This window comes from Phodopus roborovskii, unplaced genomic scaffold (genome assembly GCF_943737965.1).
Source record: "Phodopus roborovskii unplaced genomic scaffold, PHOROB, whole genome shotgun sequence".
NCBI lineage: Eukaryota > Metazoa > Chordata > Mammalia > Rodentia > Cricetidae > Phodopus > Phodopus roborovskii.
In genome coordinates this window covers 35,599,053-35,623,042 of record NW_026126540.1, presented here as the reverse complement: position 1 = coordinate 35,623,042, position 23,990 = coordinate 35,599,053, and the positions used below count along the sequence as shown (strand labels likewise).

General features: G+C 42.9%; 1 protein-coding gene across 1 annotated transcript in view; it reads left to right on the top strand.

Annotated features, from left to right (window-relative positions):
* Cttnbp2nl (CTTNBP2 N-terminal like) overlaps window positions 1–23,990 on the top strand; it is a 47,434-nt gene that overhangs the window by 4,456 nt on the left and 18,988 nt on the right. The window contains exons 2-3 of the mRNA XM_051199406.1: window positions 9,644–9,764; window positions 15,101–15,208. Of these exons, the coding sequence (XP_051055363.1) occupies window positions 15,110–15,208 (99 nt within the window). The 5' untranslated portion in view covers window positions 9,644–9,764; window positions 15,101–15,109. The remainder of the gene's footprint in view (window positions 1–9,643; window positions 9,765–15,100; window positions 15,209–23,990) is intronic.

Sequence of the window (23,990 nt, the reverse complement as noted above, 5' to 3'; positions counted from 1 at the left end):
TTGCAGGCAAAACACTCATACACATAATAAAATAAAATTAAATAGCTACGATTCCTAAATTAAGGAAAACAGAGTTTACACAGGTTATAATCTAAGCCAGTGATTTTTTTTTTTTTTTTTTTGAGGGCTTGTCATTGTGTCATGCCGACATCTAGTCTCCAATCGTTCGCTCTGAGCTCTTCTTTTATATGCTACCATCCTGCATCTTTTAGGAATGCTTTTGTGGGTGCTGTGCTTATTGAATGGGTTGTATCTTATGTAAGTTTTAAGGGATTTTTCAGTGATAAAGCATTTTTCCCCTTATTTTTGAAGACTGCCTCACCTATTAATCCAAAAAAAAAATTCGGGATGAATGGGAAGGAAATAGGGATAGGGGACTTGAGCATGGGTGTGGGGAATGGCAAAGGTTTGAGGATTGAAGACAGTACTTCAGACATCCTTAAAGTAAAGAATGAAATACTGTGATCCCTCCTTGAAAAGTATATCCACACTTAGTGTGCCAAGTGCAAAGCCAGAGCTTGTGGTCCTGATGTGCCTTTGCTGGTAACGGTAGTCAGACTTGTTAGAGCCACAAAGAATACACTCATAATTGTTAGTAAATGTAATAGAAACTAGAAAGGAAAGTTAGGGAGCACAAGATGATGGAGTTTACAGACAAAAAAGTAAGACTCCTGACTCTGAGCCTAGTGGGCATTTAAAAGCACCATGGGACCTCGTATGGAGCCCAGAAGATGGGGGAAGGGGGCAGAAAGAAAAGGGAGGGTAAATTGCTTTAACAAGGCATACGGGGCGGAGGAGTTGTCTCGGTCAGTTAGGTGCTTGATTGCATCTGCTTGAAGGCTGGAATTCTGATCTGCAGCACCCTCACAAACAGCCAGAGCAGCTGCAAGCCTGTGATCTCAACACTGGGAACCAGAGGCCAGGGAGTCCCTGGGGCTTGTGACCAGCCAATCGGGAAGTTCCAGGTTCAGTGACAGAATGTCTCAAAAAATAAGCTGGAGAGGAATTTAGGAGATACCTGACCTGTGACCTCCACATACATGCACATCTTCACACATCCAAACATCACACAACACACACACACACACACACACACACACACACACACACACACAATGCGTGCGCTCCGGGGATGAGAATCAATAGGGATTGCAGATACAAAGGAAAGGATACAGAAAAGGTGGTAGGAAAGAGTGCTAAGGAGGTTGTGGGTGATGCTGTGCTCTGTTAGATTCTCCTAGCTAGCTAGCCCTTGGTGTTTGCCGCTGCCCCAGGAGTGGGAGTGTAAGCAGAGCCAGGCTAGTTCTTCTTTACCCCAACCTAGGCAAAGGGCCTTGTACATGGCCTTGTACATGCTAGGCAAACATTCTGCTCCTGAGCTGTGTCCCCACCCCTCTTTTTTCTTCCTTTTTATTTTTTATTTTTTCAATTGAGACTGGATCTCACTAGGTAATTGCCCAAGCTTGAACTCATTCTGTAGTCCAGACAGTCCTTGACATTGAGAACCTACTGTCTCTAATGTCTCAGACTCCTGGGTAGCTAGAATCATGGTCTGTGCCACCAGGCCAGGCTATAGTCTGTTTTTAACTGGCTTAGTATGTGAGGATACAAATCTGGTCCTGTATTGTCCACCTTACCCCTTGTCTTTAGATTAAAGACACCAAAACAGATTTCTTTAAGAGCCCATCTCCTAAGCCCTTGCCCCTCAGCACCCTATTGACTCCCACAGGTTCCTCTTGGTGGGCTGCTTGGTTCTTCCTCAGCATGTCTCATATCACAGTCATCATTTCCCCACTAAAACCAGTTCCCATTCTAACATCCCTGTCCCTATTGACTGCACTGCCATTCGTCACCGAGTCTCTTAAACCTCTGCTGGGTTTGGATTATTTCCCCATTAACCTCCCTAAATGGAATCAGTCTCCAAGTTACTGTAAGTAAATCTTTCCTACTTCCTCCTCCTTTTTCTACCAGACAGAACAGCTGTCCACAGAGTTCAGAATCTTGTGAAACACTAAGCAGCTATGTAAATGGATGAATTAATGAAATAGAATGGGATAATCTCTCCTGAGTTCAGAGCTGGTTCATGTCTGTTATAAGTCTAATGTCAAAATTAGCTGTGCTATTTTTAGCAGTCCCATTTCTCAGTCATTACAAGTTAAAAGATGTAACCCTGATTAAAAGATGTACATTTTCACTAGAAGCAGAGACACACTTTTGCTCTCGTTTACATTGCCAAAGTCACAAAGGACTGATGGAGGCAGAAAAGTGTCGTCTCTGTTCCCAAGTGGTTTGCAGCCATCATAAGTGGCTTGGACACGTGTGGGACTTAACCTTAAACGGACAGTTTTCAGAACTGGAGATGCCATCTCCTCCTTGGATCAGGTCAACCTTCTATGTTGGGTTAAAGAAGAAATACATTTATTTTGATCTGTAAACTAGACATGTGAATGACAGGCAGTGATGCTTCGTTGGGGGGTGATGATAATGTTCCATCCTTGTAGGTAGACTGGAATGGAAGCTCTTCAGTGAATCAGAGACAGAACCGGCCAGTCACAGACACCAGCTCATTGAGTCCACACAGCCTCCTGCTGTGTGTAGAATTTATGCCATCCTATTTTCTATATGAAGATCTATGGCTCAGATGGTAAATGAGCCAGAGGCAGCTTGAAAACCCAGTTATCAGGCTCCAGAGTCCATGCACTTTCCAATAACATACTGTCTCCCTGGAGAATGATTTCCCTTGAAGGGCCTAGAGCAGAAGTTGCTGTTTGCTGATAATATTCAGGTGCTAAAACTATACTTCTTTAGAGGCTTGTGTGGAGGTTTTTGCAGTTTGGGGAAAGAGGTAGTGAGCATAGTTAAGACACAAACACCTTGACTGTGGTGGTTAGTCCTCCAGACTGGTGGTGTGTCTTTGTAATCTCTGTGGAGCCCGTGACTTCATCTACTGCATCAACTGAAGGGTTTTTCCACCCAGGTGACCTCAAGAATTGTGACCCATAAAATATTTACTGAAAATGAAATCAACCTACACAACCATTGTTCCCTTGTTCTGGCTTTGTCAGAAGAGCAGAGTTTGGGGGAACTCTGCTTAAAATAGACATGTTAGGCAGAAATCTTGTTATAATTTCATTTAAACTAAATAGCAAGTACAAAAAAATCAAATTCTGATAATCTGATGTTTAAAGATATGTTTCTTAAAATTTCAGTGAAAATTACTAATTTTCATTCACACCCATTCCCTGGTGTGGTCTTATGTCAGTGAAAATAGTGAAAGTGTGTGAAGAGATGTCCAGGTAGAGAGACCTGGTTTTTTTGTTTTGTTTTGTTCTGTTTTTGAAACTAGGTTTGTGTCATCCTGGCTTGCCTTGAACTTGAAGAAGCCCTCTTGCCTCAGCCTTCTGAGTGCTGGGATTATAGATGTGCACCACCATGCTTGGTTAGCAGACCTGTTTTTAATAGCTTTGTCTTGGTGTCCTGGGGAGGGGGGAAGAGATATTTGTTTATGGGCAGCTGTTCTTCAGTACACATGTAAGAGAAATATGAAAGAGACAGAAGCACAGATACACACAGAAGATCCCAAGGAACAAACCAAAGCTTTATTGTGGTGTCCGAAACAGCAAGTTAGAGCAGATTTTTGGAAATGAGTACGTGGGGTCAGCAGGACGTCTCAGTGGGTAAGGATGTTTGCTGCCAGACCGGATGATATGAATTCAGTCCTGGGACCCACTCTGGCAGGTTGCCTTCTGAATTTCACACAGATGCCACACACACACAGACACGCACACACCACAGAGACAGACAGAATACAGATTTTTAAGTGCTCAGCGGTATGCTCAGTCCTCATTTGTGAAATGGGGGGGGGGGGCTGAATGGAATTATTTCTGAGGTCCCGTCACCTAAGACTGATAAAGTAAGACTAGCCATGAACAGTGATTTTCAAGAACACCTCTCCAGTCAAATTTACTGGGTTCAGTCCCCGTTTCTTCACATGCTAACTACAAGACTCAGCAAGTTCTTCAGCCACTGTGCCTCAGCCTGGCTTTTTTTTTTTTTTTTTTTTCTTAACTAGGATTGCAGTAGTCTATTGTTGAGGGGTATGACATCTGTCACCCAAGATGTGATACTTGTAGGTCTTAAGTTTGTATGTTCTTAATTTTCCTTTTCCTAGAGCATACTTGATATTTACTGCCTTTATATATAGTTTTGTTTCAAGTCTAAATCTTTTCTTTAGACTAAAAGAGGAATTATAGTGAGATATCCACCCCACACACACCTGTTGCACTGATCACACCCATTGAGGCGTGGGGACAGGTGCTGTCGTGACCTGGGGGAACTAGGTCTGGGATCCAGGACCCCAGCATGCTCTCTTGCTTGCTGGTCATAGACAGAGAGCATTCCGAGGCATTCTTGGGATGGGAACCTGCTGGTGGTCATCTGTTTTTGATGTGTTTTCTCCCCAAATAAACATCTATCGGCCTATCATTTTCCCAGATTCTTATTTATCCACGCTACAGATAGTATATGTCAAGTACTTGGAAATGCCTGGTGCACATTTGTGTGTAGCCATTATTTTTCACTTGAATTCTTCAAAAGTTATGCTGTATGTAGAATGCTGTCATTAATGTTTTCATTGTTCGTAGTGAGCATTTTTATAAGCAGAAGCCTTGAAAGTCTGGTGTCCTTGAATTTGCCCTAACTGAGTACACCAGTGTCTTAATGCTTGCTGACCTTGAGGAGTTTTAGCATGACTGCAGAGCTCGTCTCTAGAGATGTCCTCGGTGTTAGATAAGTAAATAAATGTCTTGATCCTCGAGCACTATAACATCTCCCTAAGTGTGTTATTCGGGTGTCTTTCAGGATAATTCAGAGGGTCCTGAAATGTACAATCTCTAAATCATTTTCCCAGAGCATTCTTTTTATTGTAATGCTGTTTATTGCATGGCCAGAAAAAAATTGTAAAGCTGTCTGAGAAAGGGTATGTTATGGTGTGTGCCCACATGGTAGGGGGACAGCTCGAATCCAGATGTTCCTATGCACTTTTAGAGTAGAAAGTGAGCCAGGCCCAGTGGCACAAAACAGGTTCCAGACCAAGCAGGACATAGGGAACAAACAGAAAGTGGTTAGTAAATTGTTTAATTGTGTCTTGTGTCACCGCAGACTGGTTGGTTTAAGCTTTTTTAAAAATGTTTTTTCTCACATATTGGCTAAAAGTTTAGTTCATGTTCTGGTTAGGGTGCATTCTGGCCTTTTCCCTGACTGGTCTATTATCCAGTTTTCTATCATAAGGATACCAGCCTTACTGGATTAAGGATTATATTGACCTTCTTTTAATTAAGTTTTTTCATACACTATATTTTAATCATACAGTTTTCTCTCCTTTCCACCTCCCTACCATGTAATTTCATGTTTATTATCTTTTCTAAGCAAACAACCCTGAAAATCAAAACAAAAATAAAACACGCATACACAAAAACATGGAGTCCATTTTGTATTGGCCGCCTACTCCAGGATCTGCCCTGAAGTATGGCTGTCAGAGCCAGTGACACTCCTTCAGAGAAGGCTGATTTTCTTTTCCCCCCTGTGGTGTCAATTGCACATAGCCAAAAAGGTTAGGGACAGGACCTTGTGTCCATTTCCCTTCTCCATGCTGAAATGTCCTGTTTGAAGCTGTGCGAGTCTGGGGGTGCTCTGGTAGTCTTTGTGACTTCTTACGCTTACCAGTCCTGTTGGATGCGGATGACTTTCTTCACAGTCATTCACCACCTCTGGCTCCTATAGTCATTCTACCTCCTCTTTCGCAGAGATCCCTGAGTCCTGTGCGAAGAGGTTTGATAGACATCTCTTTTAGGACTGAGTACTCCAGAGTCTCTCTCTCTCTGTGCACGTTTGTGTTGACCTCATTTTAAGTTAATTGCTTCTTTAAAGTCCCTGGGGCTGGGAGTTAGCTCAGTGGTAGAGCCCTTGCCTAACAAGTTCAAGGCCCTGGATTCAGTTACCAGTACTGCCAAAAAAGAAGGCTGGGGAGGGGGCACTCCTTTGTGTCTTCAACAGGAATTTGGGGTAAAGGCTCAGCTCATTAGCATATGTTGTAGGAATGAAATAGTTTTATCTTCAGCTGAGAAAGGCTTGATTGAAAGTATGGTTAATTAAGTTTATATTACTTAATATTATAAAATGAAATTGTGTTTTGTACCTTGACTTTAGGATTTTTTTTAAAGAAATAGTAGTAACAAAAAGAGACTCCCCCAAGTATTACTGTGTTGTGCAGTCAGCCTCTCCTGAACTTCCTCTGCTTTCGTCTCCCAAATGTTGGGGTCACAGGTCTGTACTCACCCACTTGGCTAAAAACCACTTTTTAAAATAAATCAGAATATCGTTTTGTTAAAGCATGCTGCATGGTGTTCTTCCCTGGCTAGATCCTTAAAAAAAAAAAAAGATAAAAGGTCAGACCATTTAGAGCATTGTCACTGTCTTCCCGCAGATGGACACTAGCTCTTCTGAACCCAGACACACTAATGCTTGGAGAGTTTGTAATCTTTTGAGGTAGTCTGGCATGTCAGTACTTTCCACCTCTAGGAAGCAGCCTCTGGACTCACTTTGTAACAGGGCATCTGTGTCCATATTTAGGTTCGTGTTTGTTTTCTTACTACCTCATGTATACTGGTTTTCTTCCATTTGGTTTGGTTTGATTTGGTTTTGTTTTTAGAAAAGATCTCATAACCCAGGCAGGCCCTGATTCCACTAAGCATTTATGTCCAGGCTGGCCTTGAACTTTTTATGCTCCTGCCTCCCACCTCCTAAGTGCTGGGATAATAGATTTGTACAAGCATGCCCAGGTATATACTGGGTTTTTAGGATAATACACTATTTAGTGGATAGATGTCAGGACCCCTATTTTGTGTTTTATCTCTTTGAGTTTTAAGAAGTAACTGACCCATATTTTGGTTTTACAAATATATCTAAGGCTATATGATTAGAACAAATTCAATATATATTTCTGGCCATATCTAATTATTGATGCTAAAGTCACAGTGAATGGCCTATGAGCCAGTTTTAGCCCAAGTGTGAGTTATTTAAGTTGGGTGTCTGGGTGTATAACAAAATGATCTCCTAGTAAAATAACTGATTTTGTAAAAATTTGAGTTGATTTTTTTTTTTTAATTTTTGTGTGTTTGAGGTTACCCTGTCAAGAACTAAGACTCATGTAAAATGTTGATTTTTGTTTAACCATGTTCCTTATTACTAACTGCATAGAAAGTGACCCTTCCCCTGCATGTACACCCAGATACTAGACACAAACATTTTACCTGTGCTCCGCCCTGGCCTGCCCTGCCCTGCCCTGCCCTGCTCTGCCCCGCCCTGCCCTATTACTTAGATGGCTGTAGAAGCTGTTTGGGGTGTTTTCTTTTTCTGCCACCTTGTCTCCGGTGAAAGGGCAGTTGTGCCTGTTGTCCTACAAAATTGGTTCAGTTCCAGGGCACAAGCTTCTCAAGAAACAGGAAGCGCAGTGAGAAGCAGAGTGAATGGAGCTTGGGTGTTACTTGGGTGTTCCTCGGAGAAGGGAAGGTTGGGAACAAAGGGAGCAGCAGATCACAGCAACTTACTTCGCAGGCAGTCAGCGAGGCAGGTCAGCGAGGCAGGTAAGGAGGTACTGTATGGGTGTGTGAGCCAGGCGGGTGTAGCCCATGTGTGCATATGCCTCCCACCTCCCGACACCAGTAACTCTTCTGATTGATGTCACTTTTAGGCCAGGCATGGTAAGACACACCTTTGAGCTCATTGCTTGAGGGGTTGAAGCAAAAGGGGAAATTCAAAGCCAGCCTGGGCTCCATACATAACAAGACTCTGTCAAGAAGAAAAGAGGGTTGCATGCACTCAGGAGGTAGAGGCAGGTAGATTTGTTGCCTGCTCTACAAAGTGAGTTCCAGGCCAGTCAGGGCTACATAGTAAGACTGCCTCAAAAAACAGACAAAAGGAAGAAGTTCATTTAGTGAAGATTCACAAGTTCTTGCTGTTAGCTCTGGAGAAGTGGGAAGGGGGCCTGTGACAGACCCCTTGCTGATCAAGCTTGTTTGAAATACATACTATAATGTAAAAAACATCTCATGCTTAATCTCTAAATGGGCTTATTTTTCCAGGGCATTGAAATACTTGTAACATTTTTATTGTATGTGTTTATATGTATTTTTTATTAAGAAAACTCTGAAGTTTAATACACTGTCAGCTGGCACTGGAATATATCCAGAAAACTTGTCCACAAGTGGTTTTTCTTTCAGATTTATAGACTGTGGCATTCCTTAGACAGAGTGTCTGGGTGTAAACTCTGAGGCAGACTGGGTCTTGGAGGGTTCTACTGGAAAGAGTAATCTGGGCATCTGGTTGGAATGATTCTGTCTTTCAAAGTCACTTAAGAAATGGTGTCAGTGACAAGTAACAGCTCACTTAGAAAACCGAGTCCATAGCCTGCAACATAGCCTGGCATACACCCCTGAGACCTGGCAGCCGTGGTTCTGGAGTGTGGGTTGAGAGCAGCTCTAGACCTTGGGCTGTCTAATTCTGCCCGAATGCTGGCAGGAATTGCTGGAGTAGCTTATTTAGTGGTTTGCCTACATGCTTTGGTCCTCTACTCTTGACTTTGTGATGGACCCACACTTCCTCTCCTTAGCTGGGAGTTTCGGAGTTTAACTGTTGACTGGGGAAATAAATTGAATAAGTTAAAGCCCCCCCCTTCCTTTTTTTTTTCTTTTTTAGCTAATTTCTTCAAGTTTTCATACATGTATATATTGTATGTTGAGCCTGACTCTCCCACTCCATCCCCTGAGCCCTCCTACCCTCCCTTTTGCTTCCCCACTCCTTTCCCAGTGTGCCCCCAACCCCTTGTCAGTTCACTTCGTGTGTGTGTGTGTGTGTGTGTGTGTGTGTGTGTGTGTGCGCGCGCGTGTGTGCGCGCGTGCATGCGCGCGCGGGTGCGCGCACACACACACACTTTTAACTATAGCTTAATACTATTGGGGAAAAACGAGCAAAAGCATTTGTTAACATGTAATGTGTAGACATGATGGGAAAATACAAGTTGCGGTATTTGGTCATCCCTGTAAACAGTGGAAATGGTCACAGACTGACTTGTTTCTTTCTTTGTGGTTATTGGAAGTGAGATGATGCACTTCCTTACAGACTTGGCAGGTGGAACAGTTTGGCTGTGATTACGTTCTGTGTGCATTGTGCATGAGTTGTCTGATGCTGACAGACTTTTGTCAGTCCAGGGAAAGTGAATGCCCAGTGCCCTTGAGAAGTTAGTCCCTGAAATGGTACCTGACATGAGAAGAAAGTTTAGGATCTCAGAGGCAAGAACATCAGCATTGGAGGCCACCCTGGGCTCTGTAGCAAGCCCCTGTCCTAAAAGAAAAGTGGGGGAGGAGGGACTGAGCAGCACCCACCTTCCCTGAGACCCTTGCAAGAGGGAAGTCAGAGCCTTGTGTTTCAGATGTCACTCAGCTTCAGCCTGAGGGACCTACCCTCTTGTCATTAACAACCTAGGGCTGTCAGGCCTTACCAGCTGTGGTCCTAGTTGACACTAATGGGCTCACCACGTTGTTCATAGTACGGTTGCAAAGACAATGAATTTCTTCTTATTTTGCAGTGTTGGACACTCTTCCACCATGCTGACAACATTTTAATATCTGTCAATTTTCTAAAATTTTAACTGAAGGAAACCTCTAAGACTTTATACCGGAGGACAAAGTGCAGCCACCAATTACCAGGTCAGTGTCATCTCCAACCCACCCACAGATACACCACTGCCACACTAAATCATAATGCACTTTGGATGTCGCTGTAATTCAGACAAGATTTTATTGTAAGAAGTATTATAACGTGTATTGGAAATAAATCCCGATGTACAGAATAGCAAAGAATTGCTAAGTTTAGTGTCTATGAAGAAAGGTCACTAGACTGTGTTGGTCTTGACTTACACACCTGCGGCTTTCCCCTGCTTTGTATACTGTTTGTGTTGCATTATAAACAATAAGCCAAATGAGTTTATATGTGTTAATAAAATGTTCCAGATATTAAAATTTGTGTGTAGAAGTGATTTATAGACACACGTAAGACTACATACGGTATATGTGTGTTGTGTATGCAAGTGTGTGGGAACACATGCTCCTGTGCATGCCTGTGCAGAGACCAAAGGATAGATTGGAATGTCTTGTTCTTTACTTTGGAGGGGTTGGGTTTTTTTTGTTTTTGTTTTGTTTTTCTTTTTTTGGTTTTTTGTTTGTTTGTTTCAAGGCAGGGTTTCTCTGTGTAACAACAGTCCTGGCTTTCTTAGAACTCACTTTGTAGACCAGGCTGGCCTCACTGAGATCTTCCTGCCTCTGCCTCCAGAGTGCTGGTATTAAAGCCGTGTGCCACTACCACCAGGCAGCAATTTTTTGTCTTTCGTGGAGATGTATGTTACCATTGCAGATCAGAGACTTTGATTTGGGTACAGTCTGATTTAGTGTGTGTGTGCTTGTTTTCATGGTAGTAGGGGTAAAATCCACGACCTCAGTCCACCACTGAGCTTCACCTCCAGTCTTTAGGCTAGAGTGGAACTAAGAAGGACTTTGGAGAGCGCTAATTTTTTTTGGACTTTAGTACTGGACTCACTCTAGACCAGGCTGTCCTGGAACTCAGATCCACTTGCCTCTGTCTCCTGAGTGCTGGGATTAAAGGCATGCACCACCACCACCCAGCCTGATTTCATTGTTTTACCTGTTAAGAAACAAAGGTTGACTAAGTATCTGTGTTCCTCGGGGCCATCTAGCTGTTCCTGTCCAAGCCAGGACTGGCCTTCTGTATTCTCAAGTAACCACTGTGTTATACTGGGACGGCACTGCTTTTAGTCATCATTTTGGAACCCTAAACAAAACTGTTTAAAGACTAAAGATATTGAAGAAAAGAGTAATGTGAACAGTGATTTGTCTCAGAAAAAAACAAAAAACAAGGAGGAAGTCAGTTCTTGAAACAGCTCTGCATGTCTTCAAGTAAAGCTTCCTAGAGCCCCATCTTCCTGAATGCGTCTGTGAGAGGAAGTCACCCAGTCATTCAAATAGGAAGATGCAGACCTGGCAAAAGCTTTTGTCCTTTGCTTTGCCCTATGTAGCTTACAGCAGGACTGACAGACGGCTTTATTAAGATTGTTGGGGGTATTCTAATTGGGATTGTTATCTTTGTTTTTCGTTTTCACAATAACTACAGCACATGATCTTTAATGCTATTGGGAGACACGCTAGAGGCTGGAATCCACCAACCAGAAGTTAGCATTTAGAGCTGAGGTTACGTTAAAGACATTTTACTATGTGGAAAAAGATTTTCAGATTACATGCTAGAATGTACATTGAAGTACACATCTGTGCGTGTTCTCTTTCACTGTAGTACAGTAGCACTGAAGGAGTCTGTGGCTTGAGTGGCCCTCAGATTTAAATTGAAGAATGAGGAATTGCTGGAAAGTATATGAATTCACCATGTTGCCTTCACTCTGAAGAAACACTATGACTGTTACAGTTTAGGAATAAAAAATTTGCATTCCCATGGAAACTGCAAAATCTTTTACAGTGTTCACTGGTGGGAGACCCTTTGTAGGTGACGTAACCAGCTATCTTCTGCCTGCATGTGTTCTAACATAGTAGAGTGTGCTAGTTCCACACTGTTTAACAGATCCTTGTAGAAATGTGAACTTGTTAAATTGACTAAAAACACCTCTTAGAACTGATAAACACTGTGAGCAAAGTGGTAGAATACAAAGTCAATAGAAACATCAGCACCTTTCCTGTATGCCAGTGATAATCACCATGAGAAAGGACTCCAGAAAGCAGCCTGTTCACAATAGTAAGTAACAAACTAAAATGCCTAGGAATAGACCTAACCAGGAAGTAAACTATTCTTTTTTTTTTTTTTTTAATGTTTATTTTATTTTTTATGTGTATGGGTGTTTTGCCTGCCTGTATGTCTGTGCACCATTTGTGCCAAGTGCCTACAGAGGAGAGTGTCAGAATCTTGGTGTTTTGTTTTGTTTTTTGTTGTTGTCATTGTTTTTGGTTTTTCGAGACAGGGTTTTTCTGTGGCTTTGGAACCTGTCCTGGAACTAGCTTTTGTAGACAAGGCTGGCCTTGAACTCACAGAGATCCGCCTGCCTTTGCCTCCCCAGTGCTGATACTAAAGGCATGCGCCACCACCACCCGGCGAGTGTCAGATTCTTTAGGACTGGAGCCACAGATGGTTGTGAGTCACCATGTGGGTGCTGGGAATTGAACCCAGGTCCTCTGGAAGGGCAAGTAAACTATTTCCACAGGGAAAGTGTTGGAACATTGAAGGGTAATTGGAGAAGACTCAGGAAGATAAGATGGAAAGATCTTCTATGTTCATGGGTCAGTAGAGTTGATACCATGAAAATGACTCTTAGCAGAAGCAATCTACAGATTCAATGTAATCTCCTTCAAAAATTCCAACAACATTCTTCACTATATGTATATAGGGAAAACAACCCAAAAATATATGGAGTCACAAAAAGCTTGGAACAGCCAAAGCTATCCTGAGTGAAAAGAGTGATGTCAAAGGTGTCACAATACCTTGAGTTACTATACTGTGCTTACATATACTATACAGCCACTGTTTTGTTACTATACAGTAACAAAAATAGCATGCTACTAGCTCAGAAACAATTGTGTGGATCAATGGGGCGGAATATAGGTCCTGGATATAGACCCACAGTTGTGGCCATGTGATGCCCAAGACATACATTGTAGAAAAGACATCCTCCTCAACAAATGGTGCTGAGTAAACGACATCCCTGTACAACATTTAATTGAACGTAGTGGATCAAAGACCTCAATATAAGACCTGGAACTATTAGGGGAAGCATTTCAAGATACAGGTGGTTCTGAAAAAGACTCCAGCTGGCTCCAGAAATAAAACAAAAAACTGACAAATGGGATGGGGTGAAGTAAAGTTTCTGTACAGGAAACAGGCAAAAGAGAAAGCTACAGAATGGGAGGAAAATGTCACCAGCTACACATTACACATGACCGAGGAGTAATGTTTAATTAAATACAAGAACTTGGGCTGGCAAGATAGCTCGGTGGGTAAGCCTGGCAACAGGAGTTGGGTCACTGGACCCCACATGGTAGAATGAGAGACCCAGCCCTCACGGGTTGTTCTCTAACCTCCATACTATCTATGCCTAAAACACATGTAAAATAAATATAAATAACAGAGGACCCTATCAATAAATGAGCTAATGAAACAAACACTTTTCAAAAGAAGTGCAAATGGCCAAAAAAACATGAAAATTAAAACGTTTGACTTTCTTAGCCAGAAGCTAAATGCATTTGAGATTTCATCTCACCTATCAAGACGATGATAGGACCAAGTGTGATGTAATTCCATTCCTGCCATTCCAGGGAGTGGGAAGCAGCAGCAGGAAGATTGTGCAAATTCAGGGCCAGCCATGCCTATGCATGAAGACACTGAAGGAAGAGGGCAGCAGGGAGAAGGAGATGACCCTAAGAAAGTTAGCCTAAAAGAGAAGAGAAATGAGTGCTTATGAGGCAGGGCGGGTGGTATGGTCACCGGGGAAATCAGTAGTACTTCCTCCGAAAACTAAAAGTAGAACTACTGTAGGACGCTCCTATACACCCAGGTAAACACCCAAAGGGCTCTGAGATGCTGCACACCCATGTTTATTGTAGCCAAATAAGAATGAGTTGAGATGTCTCTGCTAACAGATGAGGAGTAAAGAAAATGTGTATCCGCACAGGGGCATTTTATCTAGCCATAAAGATTAAGTCACTCCATTTGCAGAAGACTGGACACAACTAGAGATCATCATATCAAGTGAAATAAGTCAAAATTGCAAATTTTTTCCCACTTGTAGATTTTTCTATACATACCTAAGATCGCGCGCGCCCACACACACACACACACAACATAGAAGCAGAAGCAAGATTGGACTGGTGTGTATGAGGAGAAAGGAGAATGTTTGAGGAGGTGAATATGGCCTAAGTAGGTGATATAATTAAATGAAAATATCTTTATGAAAACCATCACTATGTCTAAGGAATACTGTTTGTAATCCTGGCACTTGAGAAATAAAGCCAAGGAATGGTACAAGCTGAAGGCCAGCCTGATTACATAGGAAATTAGGCTGAGCGGCATTATATATTGAGACTGTATCTCAAGGAAACAAAATAATGGTCATAAAAAGTTAAATCTGTAGTAGCCTAGCTCATTAAGATGTCTAAATAAACTCATGACTCTAATCCTGGCACTCTGGAGGCTAAGGTAGCAGGATCGAGACTTCAAGGCCAGCCCGAACTACATAGAAGACTCTGTCTCAAGAAAAGAAATAAACTAAGAGGCTGAGAGATAGCTCCGTGGTTAAAAGCACTTGCTGCTCTTGCAGGGGCCTACGGTCTGTTCCAATTACCCACATCAGATGGTTCCCAGCCTCCCGTGACTCCAGCTCCAGAGGCATTGAGTGTACTCTTCAGGCCTCCATGGGCATTGTCCTCATGCACAAACCTGCACACAGATACATAATTAAAAAGAAAAACAAAAACCTTTTTAAAATATGAAGACAGAGAGGTGTTTATTTGCACATGCTTATGTTTAGGCTTGTTTTTCTGAAGAATTGGTAAAAATTGTAATCGCTACTTCTGTGCTCTCAGTAAGCATTACCTTTGCTTAAACTTGGCTTCAACCAAATGAAGAGAGATGCCAGGATGATCTGTTTGCAGTTTTCAAGTTTGGTTATCTAAAATAAGGATCTTTAATGAAATGGTACCCATTGGAACCCAGTTCTACCTCAGTTCCTAGCAGACAAAATTAGTTCCTGAATCTTTCTTAGACCCAGGTTGCAAACCAGCCTGGAAAAGGTGATGAATAATTGATCTTGGCGATGAAATCAATAATTTACAGTGGATTTTATTTTTCTCCTGCTCAGTTTGTTTTGGGTTGCAGCTCCTAAGGGCACCTACTGTACCTTCCATCTCCACTTCTTTTCCTTCCCTTCTGTCAAGCTCCCTCCTCTCCTGGAGACTGATTGTTGTCTGTATTTAAGAATTTCAGGATGAATCTGGAAAAACTCAGCAAGCCTGAACTCCTGACACTGTTCAGTATTCTTGAAGGAGAACTTGAAGCAAGGGACCTTGTTATAGAAGCTTTAAAGGTATGTAGAGAGAGATTGGTTGACTGGTTACCGAGTCCTGTGAGTATTTCTCTGGTGTGTTTATCAAAGTGGATATTGGTATAGTTATTGAAGTGGCAGGGGAACATACTGACAGGAAGTTGCTTTAGGCACTCACCTAAGATTTTTTCAGTCAAGGGTGGTGATGCACACCCTTGATTTCAGTGCTTGGAAGGCAGAGGTGGAAGGAATCTCTCTGAGTTTAAGGCCAGCCTGGTCTACATAGCAATTTATAGATCAGCCAAGGCTACATAGACCCTGTCTCAAGAAATAAATCGGGAAAGGGGGGAGGCCCTGCCCTTAAAATTGTTCCCTTAGTCTTTACTGGGTTAAACCTTGAACCTTGTACTTTTAGTGTATTTTAGCTGTTTTCAAGTGCTCACCTCCTTGAAAATTTGCTGAAATCTACTTAACAAGAAACACACACATATATATGCATGTATACATACATATTCATGTACCAAAGCTTAAGGTATAATGTCCAGGACATCAAGGTGTCCATAAACTCTCTATGCCACCAACACAATTAATAATTCTTTTGTTTGGCCAGATGTGGTGATGTGGTGGTACACACCTCCACTTGAATCAGAGGCAGGCAGATCTCAGAGTTTGAGGCCAGCCTGGTCTAAAGAGTGAGTTCTAAGACAGCTGGGGCTACACAGAGAAACCCTGTCTCAAAAATAAAGAAAATTATTTTGTTACTTAACTTGTTATCTGTTAAAATGCGAAGGTTGGGAGAGGTGTGTTAGTGAGGACAGTTGACCTATGGAAATACTGTGGAGCCTTAAAAAAAATATCCAAGCAGAGGTAGATGCCCCTCCTTTCAAGTTCACATACACGGAGAGTTTTCCCTTCTGTCTCAACATACTTAGATAAGAGGAGAAGAGACTTTTTGGAGTAGCTGTTGAATCTAGGCAGATGATACTCCCAAAGCCAAAGGGCAATAACCAAAGCAGGTGAAAGGTGAGCCTGCCGAAGACAGAGGAATCTCTAGAAAGTGAAGTTAAATAAAACATCTAAACTCAGGTTTCTGTAATTGTTATGTTTCGAGTGATGCTAGTTTACTTCTTTCAATGCTGACTAAAAAGGCTGACTTTACTAGTTAGATTGGCCTCAGAACACCTTCCCATTCTGTGTCCTTATCTGCTAATGGGGAGAACAGAAAAAGTACTAAGGAAGGCTTGAGCCTTCTTAACCCTGCTAGTACCTGTTGATGCTCTGTGTTCCTGCCTGCATCATCTGCCTTCACCCCATCGGAACTAGATGGGGCAGGAGAGGACACCTGTAATAGAAAGTATCAGAGCGTGCTCTGAGTTTTGCTTGTACCGTTCCCCCAGCCTGAGAGGGTGACAGTGGCACCTGCTGCAATGTGTCACTTCGATGTTCCTTCTCCCCTAAGCCTGGCAGAGCCTGATGTAGATACGTGGTAAATATTTACTGTAGTAATTTTTGTTGTTGAATATTAACTCAGGGACATGATCAGTCACTGAAGCCACATCCCTAGCACCAAATATTTGTTGAACAAATAAAGTGACTGTGCGGTCGATGGTTGCCTTTAGACTGCCACAGTACTTCAAGGCAAGTGTTTGGAGCTAGTAAAAACTCTTCCCTGTTCTCTGCCACAGACTGCCTTGGCTGTTTGTTGTACATGTTTCCTAACGACTTTTCTAATTGTGTCTAGTTCTGTTTATTGTAAGAATAGTCTGAAAAGTTGAAAGAAACCAGAGAAGCAGGAGCTCTCTGTAAGGGAGTTGTTTTGATAGCCAATGGCATTCAGAGTTGAGCCAAGTGTTAGGCTGCATCTGCGTGTGGCCTATAGATGTTATAACTGAGCTCAGCCTCCATCCAGTTTCGTTGCTCCACAAGACAGGCATCTTTGGACATCTACTGAGTCAGGGTCACAGTCCTCACCAAGACTCTTTGTTGTCGTTTTGAGTTTGCTTTTATTAATGTGTATGAGTGTTTTGCCTTCATGTATGTATGTGCACTGTGTGTGTGTCTGGTGCCTGGGAAGTGAAAGGAGGAAACCAGGTTCCCTGAAACTGGAGTTACAGACAGTTGTGAGCCACCATCCTTGTAACCACCTAGCCATCTCTCCAGATCTTTACATTAAAGTGAAATCTCATTTAATTTATGGGGTAGTTTCTGTTCATTTGTTTGTATTCTGTAACAATACCAAATTTTTCTTACAGCTCTTTTGCTTAGTAAGTACCTGATAGAATTTTTGGACTGATTTTATTATTAGTTCCTAATTCATGCTCCATGAGTTGAAAGGCTTTGGTCTGTTTATTTGGGGGCAGTGTTGATGGTTTGATGTTTTGGGGGTGATCTATTTTATTTTTAAGTAAGTGTGTGTGCACGCACAAGAACTCACGCACACACATGAGCACATACACACAAGTGTGGGTTCTCTGGGGGGCCAGAGGCATTGGGTCCCTTCTCGCTTCATTTAATAGGTTGTTGTGAGCTGTTTAAAGTGTGTTCTGGGAACCAAACTCCAGTCCTCTGCAAGAGCAGTATGCCCCATTAACCACTGAGTCATCTCTTACCTCTCCAGGCCACTTCCCCCCACCCCCACTTTTTGACCCATGATGTCACTGTGTAGCCTGGCTCACCTGGACCTCAGGCCTCAAAAAGATCTTTCTACCTCTTGAGTACTGGGAATAAAGTTCTGTTTGCTTTCAGAGGAGAAGGACAATCTCTTTTTCTTTTTAAGGTTTTGTTCACTATACAAAACCATATGGCTACCTCTTGCTTCTCAGTGAATATCAGGTCACACTGGCAGGTTTTGTTTCTTTAGGGAAAGATTATAAATGTCCTACAGTTTGTAAAAAACGAATCCCACTATAGAGCTGGGATTGTAAAAAGCTTTATTTACTCTCTGGAATTGTTGCTGCACGCAAGATTGCACTGCAGCTCCTATAATCTTCAGGTAGTGTGGGTCTCCTACCCATAGAAAAGCCACCTTGCCCTTCTCCGTTGCCACCATAAGACCATGAAAGGCAGTGTTTCTGTGATGTAATACCAGTCTTCCGAATGTGAACTTTAGTTGTTAAAGAGACTATTTACACTGTATTTGGTCCCAGATGAATCTTACAGAAATGTGATTTTCTGTTCAGAAGCATGTGTCAGAGAAAAACAATCTTCATGAAAGTCACATAAACTTTTATTTTCCTGAGTGAGAACACTGTAGGAATCCCCTCAATAGTAAAAGGAAAATTACAGTGCTCAGAAGCCAGTGGAGGAGCTGTACAATTCAGCAGCAAAGCGCAGTGCAGTAATTCCATGCAGAAAGAAAGTGCTGAGGAGGACAAGGGACTGCAATCAGTAGCCATTTAAAAACCTGGAAAACAGAATTGACCGCTAATCAAATCTAGAGCCTATGCTTTGCTTTCACTCTTCCATGCCGGGCTGTTCTACACACTTCTTCCTCAGATGCAGAGCCACAATTAGCTGTAACCATGGAGACTGTGTCTCCAAAAAAAAAAAGGAAAATAATAAAGGAAGATATCTTCCATCAGCCTTTAGCACACAAGCACAAGTATTATGGCTCTCATCTGAATGAATTGAGAGAGACAGAGACCAAACAGGGTAGCAGGATATGTACTACTTTACCGGTAGTTACTGTATTACAATCTAAGCTTCAAAGTTCATCGGTTTAGGACAGAATTATGTTCATAAAGCAAACAGTGCTGATGGGATGCTGCCCTCTTTGAGGAAGATAAGAGCTTTGACTTTCCGGTGTTTGCAATTACTCCATCCCCACCCTGATAACCAAAGGTATATCTTTTGAAACAGCTGACAAGGGCGAGGGTTGACTTTGTGGCTTAGAATAGATGCTACATTATAGCTTCCCCCACCCAAAACCCTCCACGTGTTTGTGTGAGACAATCTTGCCTTTCCACCCAAGCTGGCCTTGGGCTCACCATCCCTCTCTCTCTGCCAGAGTGCTGCAGTCACAAGGTGTGCTCCGGGGACTATTTCCACAGTCACAAGGACATGTCCATCCCCCCCCCCCAAAAATCTTCCTTGTGCCCTTTTTAATCCACCTGCCTAACCTTCCCACCCCTGCTCTTGAATCCCTAATCTGATTTCTGTCCCCAGATGTTAGTTACATTATGGTTTTATGGAAGCATCCAGAAAGTATTCTCTTAGTTGTGGAAGAGTGAACTTATTTGTCCCTACATGATTTTTTTTTATTATTTGAGAGTTGTATATATGCAAATGGTGTGTTTTGAGCAAATCTACCTGATTCCCTTCCCTCCAATTCTCTCCTTATCTGCCCCCTCCCCCTTTTTCCTCTCCACTCCATGTGCTTTGGTTTTGGGTTGTTTTTGTTTTGTTTTGTTTTGTTTTGTTGAGACAGAGTTTTCTCTATAGTTTTAGAGGCTGTCTTGGAACTCGCTCTGTAGACCAGGCTGGCCTTGAGCTCACAGAGATCCACCTGCCTCTGCCTCCCTTGTGTTGGGATCAAAGGTGTGCACCACCACTGCCTAGCTTCGTGTGCTTAGTTTTTAAACCCACTGAATCCGAATAGTGCTTCCTGTATGTGCGCAGCCCAGGCCCATCACCTGGAGCCTAGGCCACATCCCTGGAAAAACCAGACTTCCCCCATATCCCGCAATAGCCATCAGTTGCCTATAGCTTCTCAGCTAAAAGTGGGACTTCAAGAGCATCTCGCCCACCCTGCCTTGGGTTTTAGCTGGCTTAGTCTTGTGTGGGTCTTAGTCATGCAGCCTCTGCCGCTGTGAGTTCTTGCATGCAACAGGTGCCCTGTCATGTCCAGCAGCTACTGTTTCTCTGCATACGTCCACTGCTCCGGACTCTTACAGACATTCCAGCCCCTCTTTTTTTATTGCTCTCTGAGCCTTGCAGGAAGGGAGTGTGCTACAGATGTCCCATTTAGCTGAGCATTTCACAGTCTTAGTCTCTGTACTAACTGCCACATACTGCAAAAAGAAGCTTCTATGATGACAGTTGAGAGATGACCTAACCCATAGGTACAGAGGTGAGTTAGGCACAGCCTACTACTATACATATGATTATTTATTATCTATACTGTTAAGTATTGATAGTTGATTTCTTTTATGGCTGGTGTTCCACTATCCATATAGATACATAACTTGTTTTCTCTATTCATCTTAGTATCTACATTATTTCTAGCTCTGTGTCATTATAAATAAAGCTATTGTGAACATTTACCTATACAAGGCTTTGTGGGGACATGTGCTATTAGTTCTTTTGGTTAAATACCCAGGAATGGAATGACTGTATTAAATAATAGGTTTATATTTACTTCAGAGAGAGAGAGAGAGAGCACGCATGCACATTGTAAGTGCTTGGATTTCCTTGGCCGCCATGCTAAGTATCATGTTTATTTTTAAGAAACTATCCAAGTAGTTTTCTGATGTGACAAACCATTTTCCATTCATGCCCTATCTGTGTTAAGAGTTCTGGTGACTCCACAGTTTTGCCGTACTTGGTGAAGCCCCCTTTTTTATCTTAGCCATTCTAACAGGTATGTCATAAGTCATTTCAATTTCATTGTTATTGTATGAGAACTTATAACCCCGGCTGACCTGGAACACACAGTGTAGCTCAGGTTGACTTGGAACTCAGTGAAGTCCTGCTTTGGCTGCAAGTTCCAGCACCCACACTATGCTCTGGTTTCAGTTTTAATTTTCGCTTCTTTCTGACCAATGACCTTGAGTATTTACATGCCATCAGTATTTTCTTCCTTAGTTTGTTTGTGTGTTTGTTTGAGATACTACATAGCCCAGATTTGTCTAATGTTTATCCTCCTCTCATCTCAGCCTCCTGTGTAAAGTTTCAAGTAAGGTTGTTCCTAGAGCATAATTCAGTGCAATGGAAGTGTTAGAAACAGCCTAGCATCTCATGGGGGGGGGGGTCAAGAAAATTATGGTATAATCAGAGTGGAGTACCGCCTAGTCTATAAGGAAAATGGTCTTTGTGTGTCATATGGAATCCTGTCCACAGTGCAGCATATGAAAACATAGAACCCTGGACATAGAACAATACTAAGTTATAACTGGTGAAAACTCCCAAGCCTCTCCATTCTCCCTTGGCTGGCTTCCCTGAAGGTGGTAGGAAGTCCTCCACCATCCACCTTGGGGAGGGGGAGTCAGTGACAGGGAAGCACCAACGGGGTGTCTTGGCAAAAAGAGCCAAAAGAAGGGGAAAGGCCGTTCGTTGGTACAGATGATTGTTCAGAAACTGGTGTTTATAACAAGAAGCTTGTGTTCTTAAATGAGAAGACATCTGAATTTTATTCATGAAAACATTAAACCTGTTCTATAACAGCTAGCTCTTCAGAGTAATTATGTGGTGTCAGCTGTTAGCTAGATGGCTTTCTGTCATTGACGCTGTGAATTGTTTGAGCAGTAATTGCAGGTGCCAGAAAAACAGCGACTGTCCTCATGCAGCTCACATCCTCCTGTGACTGTGGGTCTGTGTATGAGGAGGACAGCTGCTATGCCCTGGAGAAAGGGAAGTTCTGCTTGTCAAGTGTCACTTCCTTCCAGAACAGTTCTCCTCTCCCGGCAGATGGGAACAGATAAAAAAGGAAGTGGCTTATTCCTGTTATTTTGACTTCCTGTCATTGTGTCTCCTGGCATGTGTTGGCCTCGTGATTCAGGTTTAAACAGAGGTTATTTCTAGCTGCTCCTATAGAGAGAAGCAAGGGAAACTATGAAAGTTTTAGTTTTAGAATAAAAACTGTGGTCTGTCATGCAGTGTTGTGGAAATAATTAGGGCAGGAGGAAGCCATATTATCTGCCTGCTGGCAGTCTGTATGGAAAGGAGACACAGAATGCATTGGGAATTTTATTAAATGGAAAACCAGGGCCAGAGGTGGCTCTCAGCAGGTAAAGGTGCTTGCTACCCAATGACAGCCTCTCCTGACCTGAGTGCAAGTCTCGGAATCCATGTACAGGTAGAAGGAATAAACCAACCCCACAAAGTTGTTCTGATCTTCACCCTCACACACATACACACAGCAACCAATCAATCAGTAAATAAATATTCTTACGAGGGAAAGCTAGTACTTTTTTCATAGGGGCCTAAGGAGATAGCTCAGTGGTCAAGAGTCTGTGCAGTGCTTCCGGAGGTCCTGAGATAGGTTCCCAGCACCCACATTAGGCAGCTCACAACCACGTATAACTCAGCTCCAGAGATGCAGTGCCTTCTTCTAGACACACCAGGCACCCATCCAGGAGTGACATATACTCATGCAGAAGCACACATGTACACATGAATAGAAACATTACAATCTTTTTTAAAAAGAAGAAATCTCTCCTGTTCTTTGGATGGATGATGGCCCACACCTTTAATCCCAGCACTCAGGAAGTTGAGGCAGTGGATCTCTTCTTGAGTTCCAGGATATCCAGGGCTTTGTTGTATCTGGGTGATGGGGGTTGGGGTGGCTGTTCTTCCCAAGGATGTTCATTACACCACTGTTTAACACAGCACTAGTAAACCGGTTAAGTAAAGCTCACTATGGATTATTCCGGGGGGGGGCGGGTGGTGGGGGGGGTGGGGTAGGATTTTCACTGTGCATGCCAAGCTGGCCTTGAATCCATTGTGTAGCCCATACTCCACTCTGGCTTTGGCTCATAGCAATATCCCTGCCTCAGCCTCTCTAGTGCTGGTATTTTAGGCTTGTGCCCACATGCCTAACTTGTTAGTATTTTTAAGAAGGGAAAAACTGTTGTGCACTGATTAGATCTCTTAAGCCAGAGATTGGAAAGACAGAAGGGCCTTGCAGATTATCTGTGTCATTAGGTTTTAAACATCCACACCTAAACATTGTGATTGCTTTGAAGTGATCCAGGAGGAGAATTCAGGAAGGCTTTCAGAGAGGAAAGCTAGATGAGATGGCTCAGGAGGAGACTTGGAGAACGGTAGATGGGGTTGCAGTCAACAAGCACTTCAGTTTATCTGTGCAGGTAAAATTTTATGATTGCTGGGATATGTAGGTGCACTACCATACCAGGTAATGATGCTGGGGCTTTAGCTCAGGGCTCCGTGCGTACTGGGCATGCGCTCCACTGAGTGGAATCTTTGCCCCAGCCCTTTTCTTCCCTTCCTTCATGGCCTACTCATCCCTTACTTCCTTCTCTCCAATTTCTTCCCCTACATTACTTCTTGACCCAGGCTCAAGGCCCATTTGAACCAATTTGTGCATCATGTTCTTTTTTAAAGCAAGGCTCTTTGCAACTGTCATCATTCTGAGCCACCTGCCGTCCTCCATCTTCTTTGGTACACTCAGGTATTTCAGTGTCATTTGTCTTCTGCTTCCCATTTCTTGCATCTCCCATTTCCCTTTTACCTCTTTCGACTGACTTAAATTCCGTCTACTGAAAGTATATGTAACTTCTAATTTCTTCCCCTCTCTGTGCTGGGGATTGGACTCAGAACCTAGCTAATACATAAGGCAAGCAGTCTAACCTCTGAACCTCCAGCCCCTAATGACTTCTTCTAATTAGATTACTTAAGTGTCTTACTTTTAGTAGGGGTGGTGGTGGTGGGTGTTGATGATGGAGGGGGGTGCTTCAAGACAGGGTTTCCTCTGTATAACAGCCCTGGCCATCCTAGAACTCACTTTGTAGACCAGGCAGGCCTCAAACTTACAGGGATCCTCCTGCCTCTGCCTCTGCCTCTGCCTCTGCCTCCCGAGTGCTGGAGTTAAAGGAGTGTGCCAGCACCGCCAGCTAGTAATTTCTTGAGGTAGGGTGTTGCTGTGAAT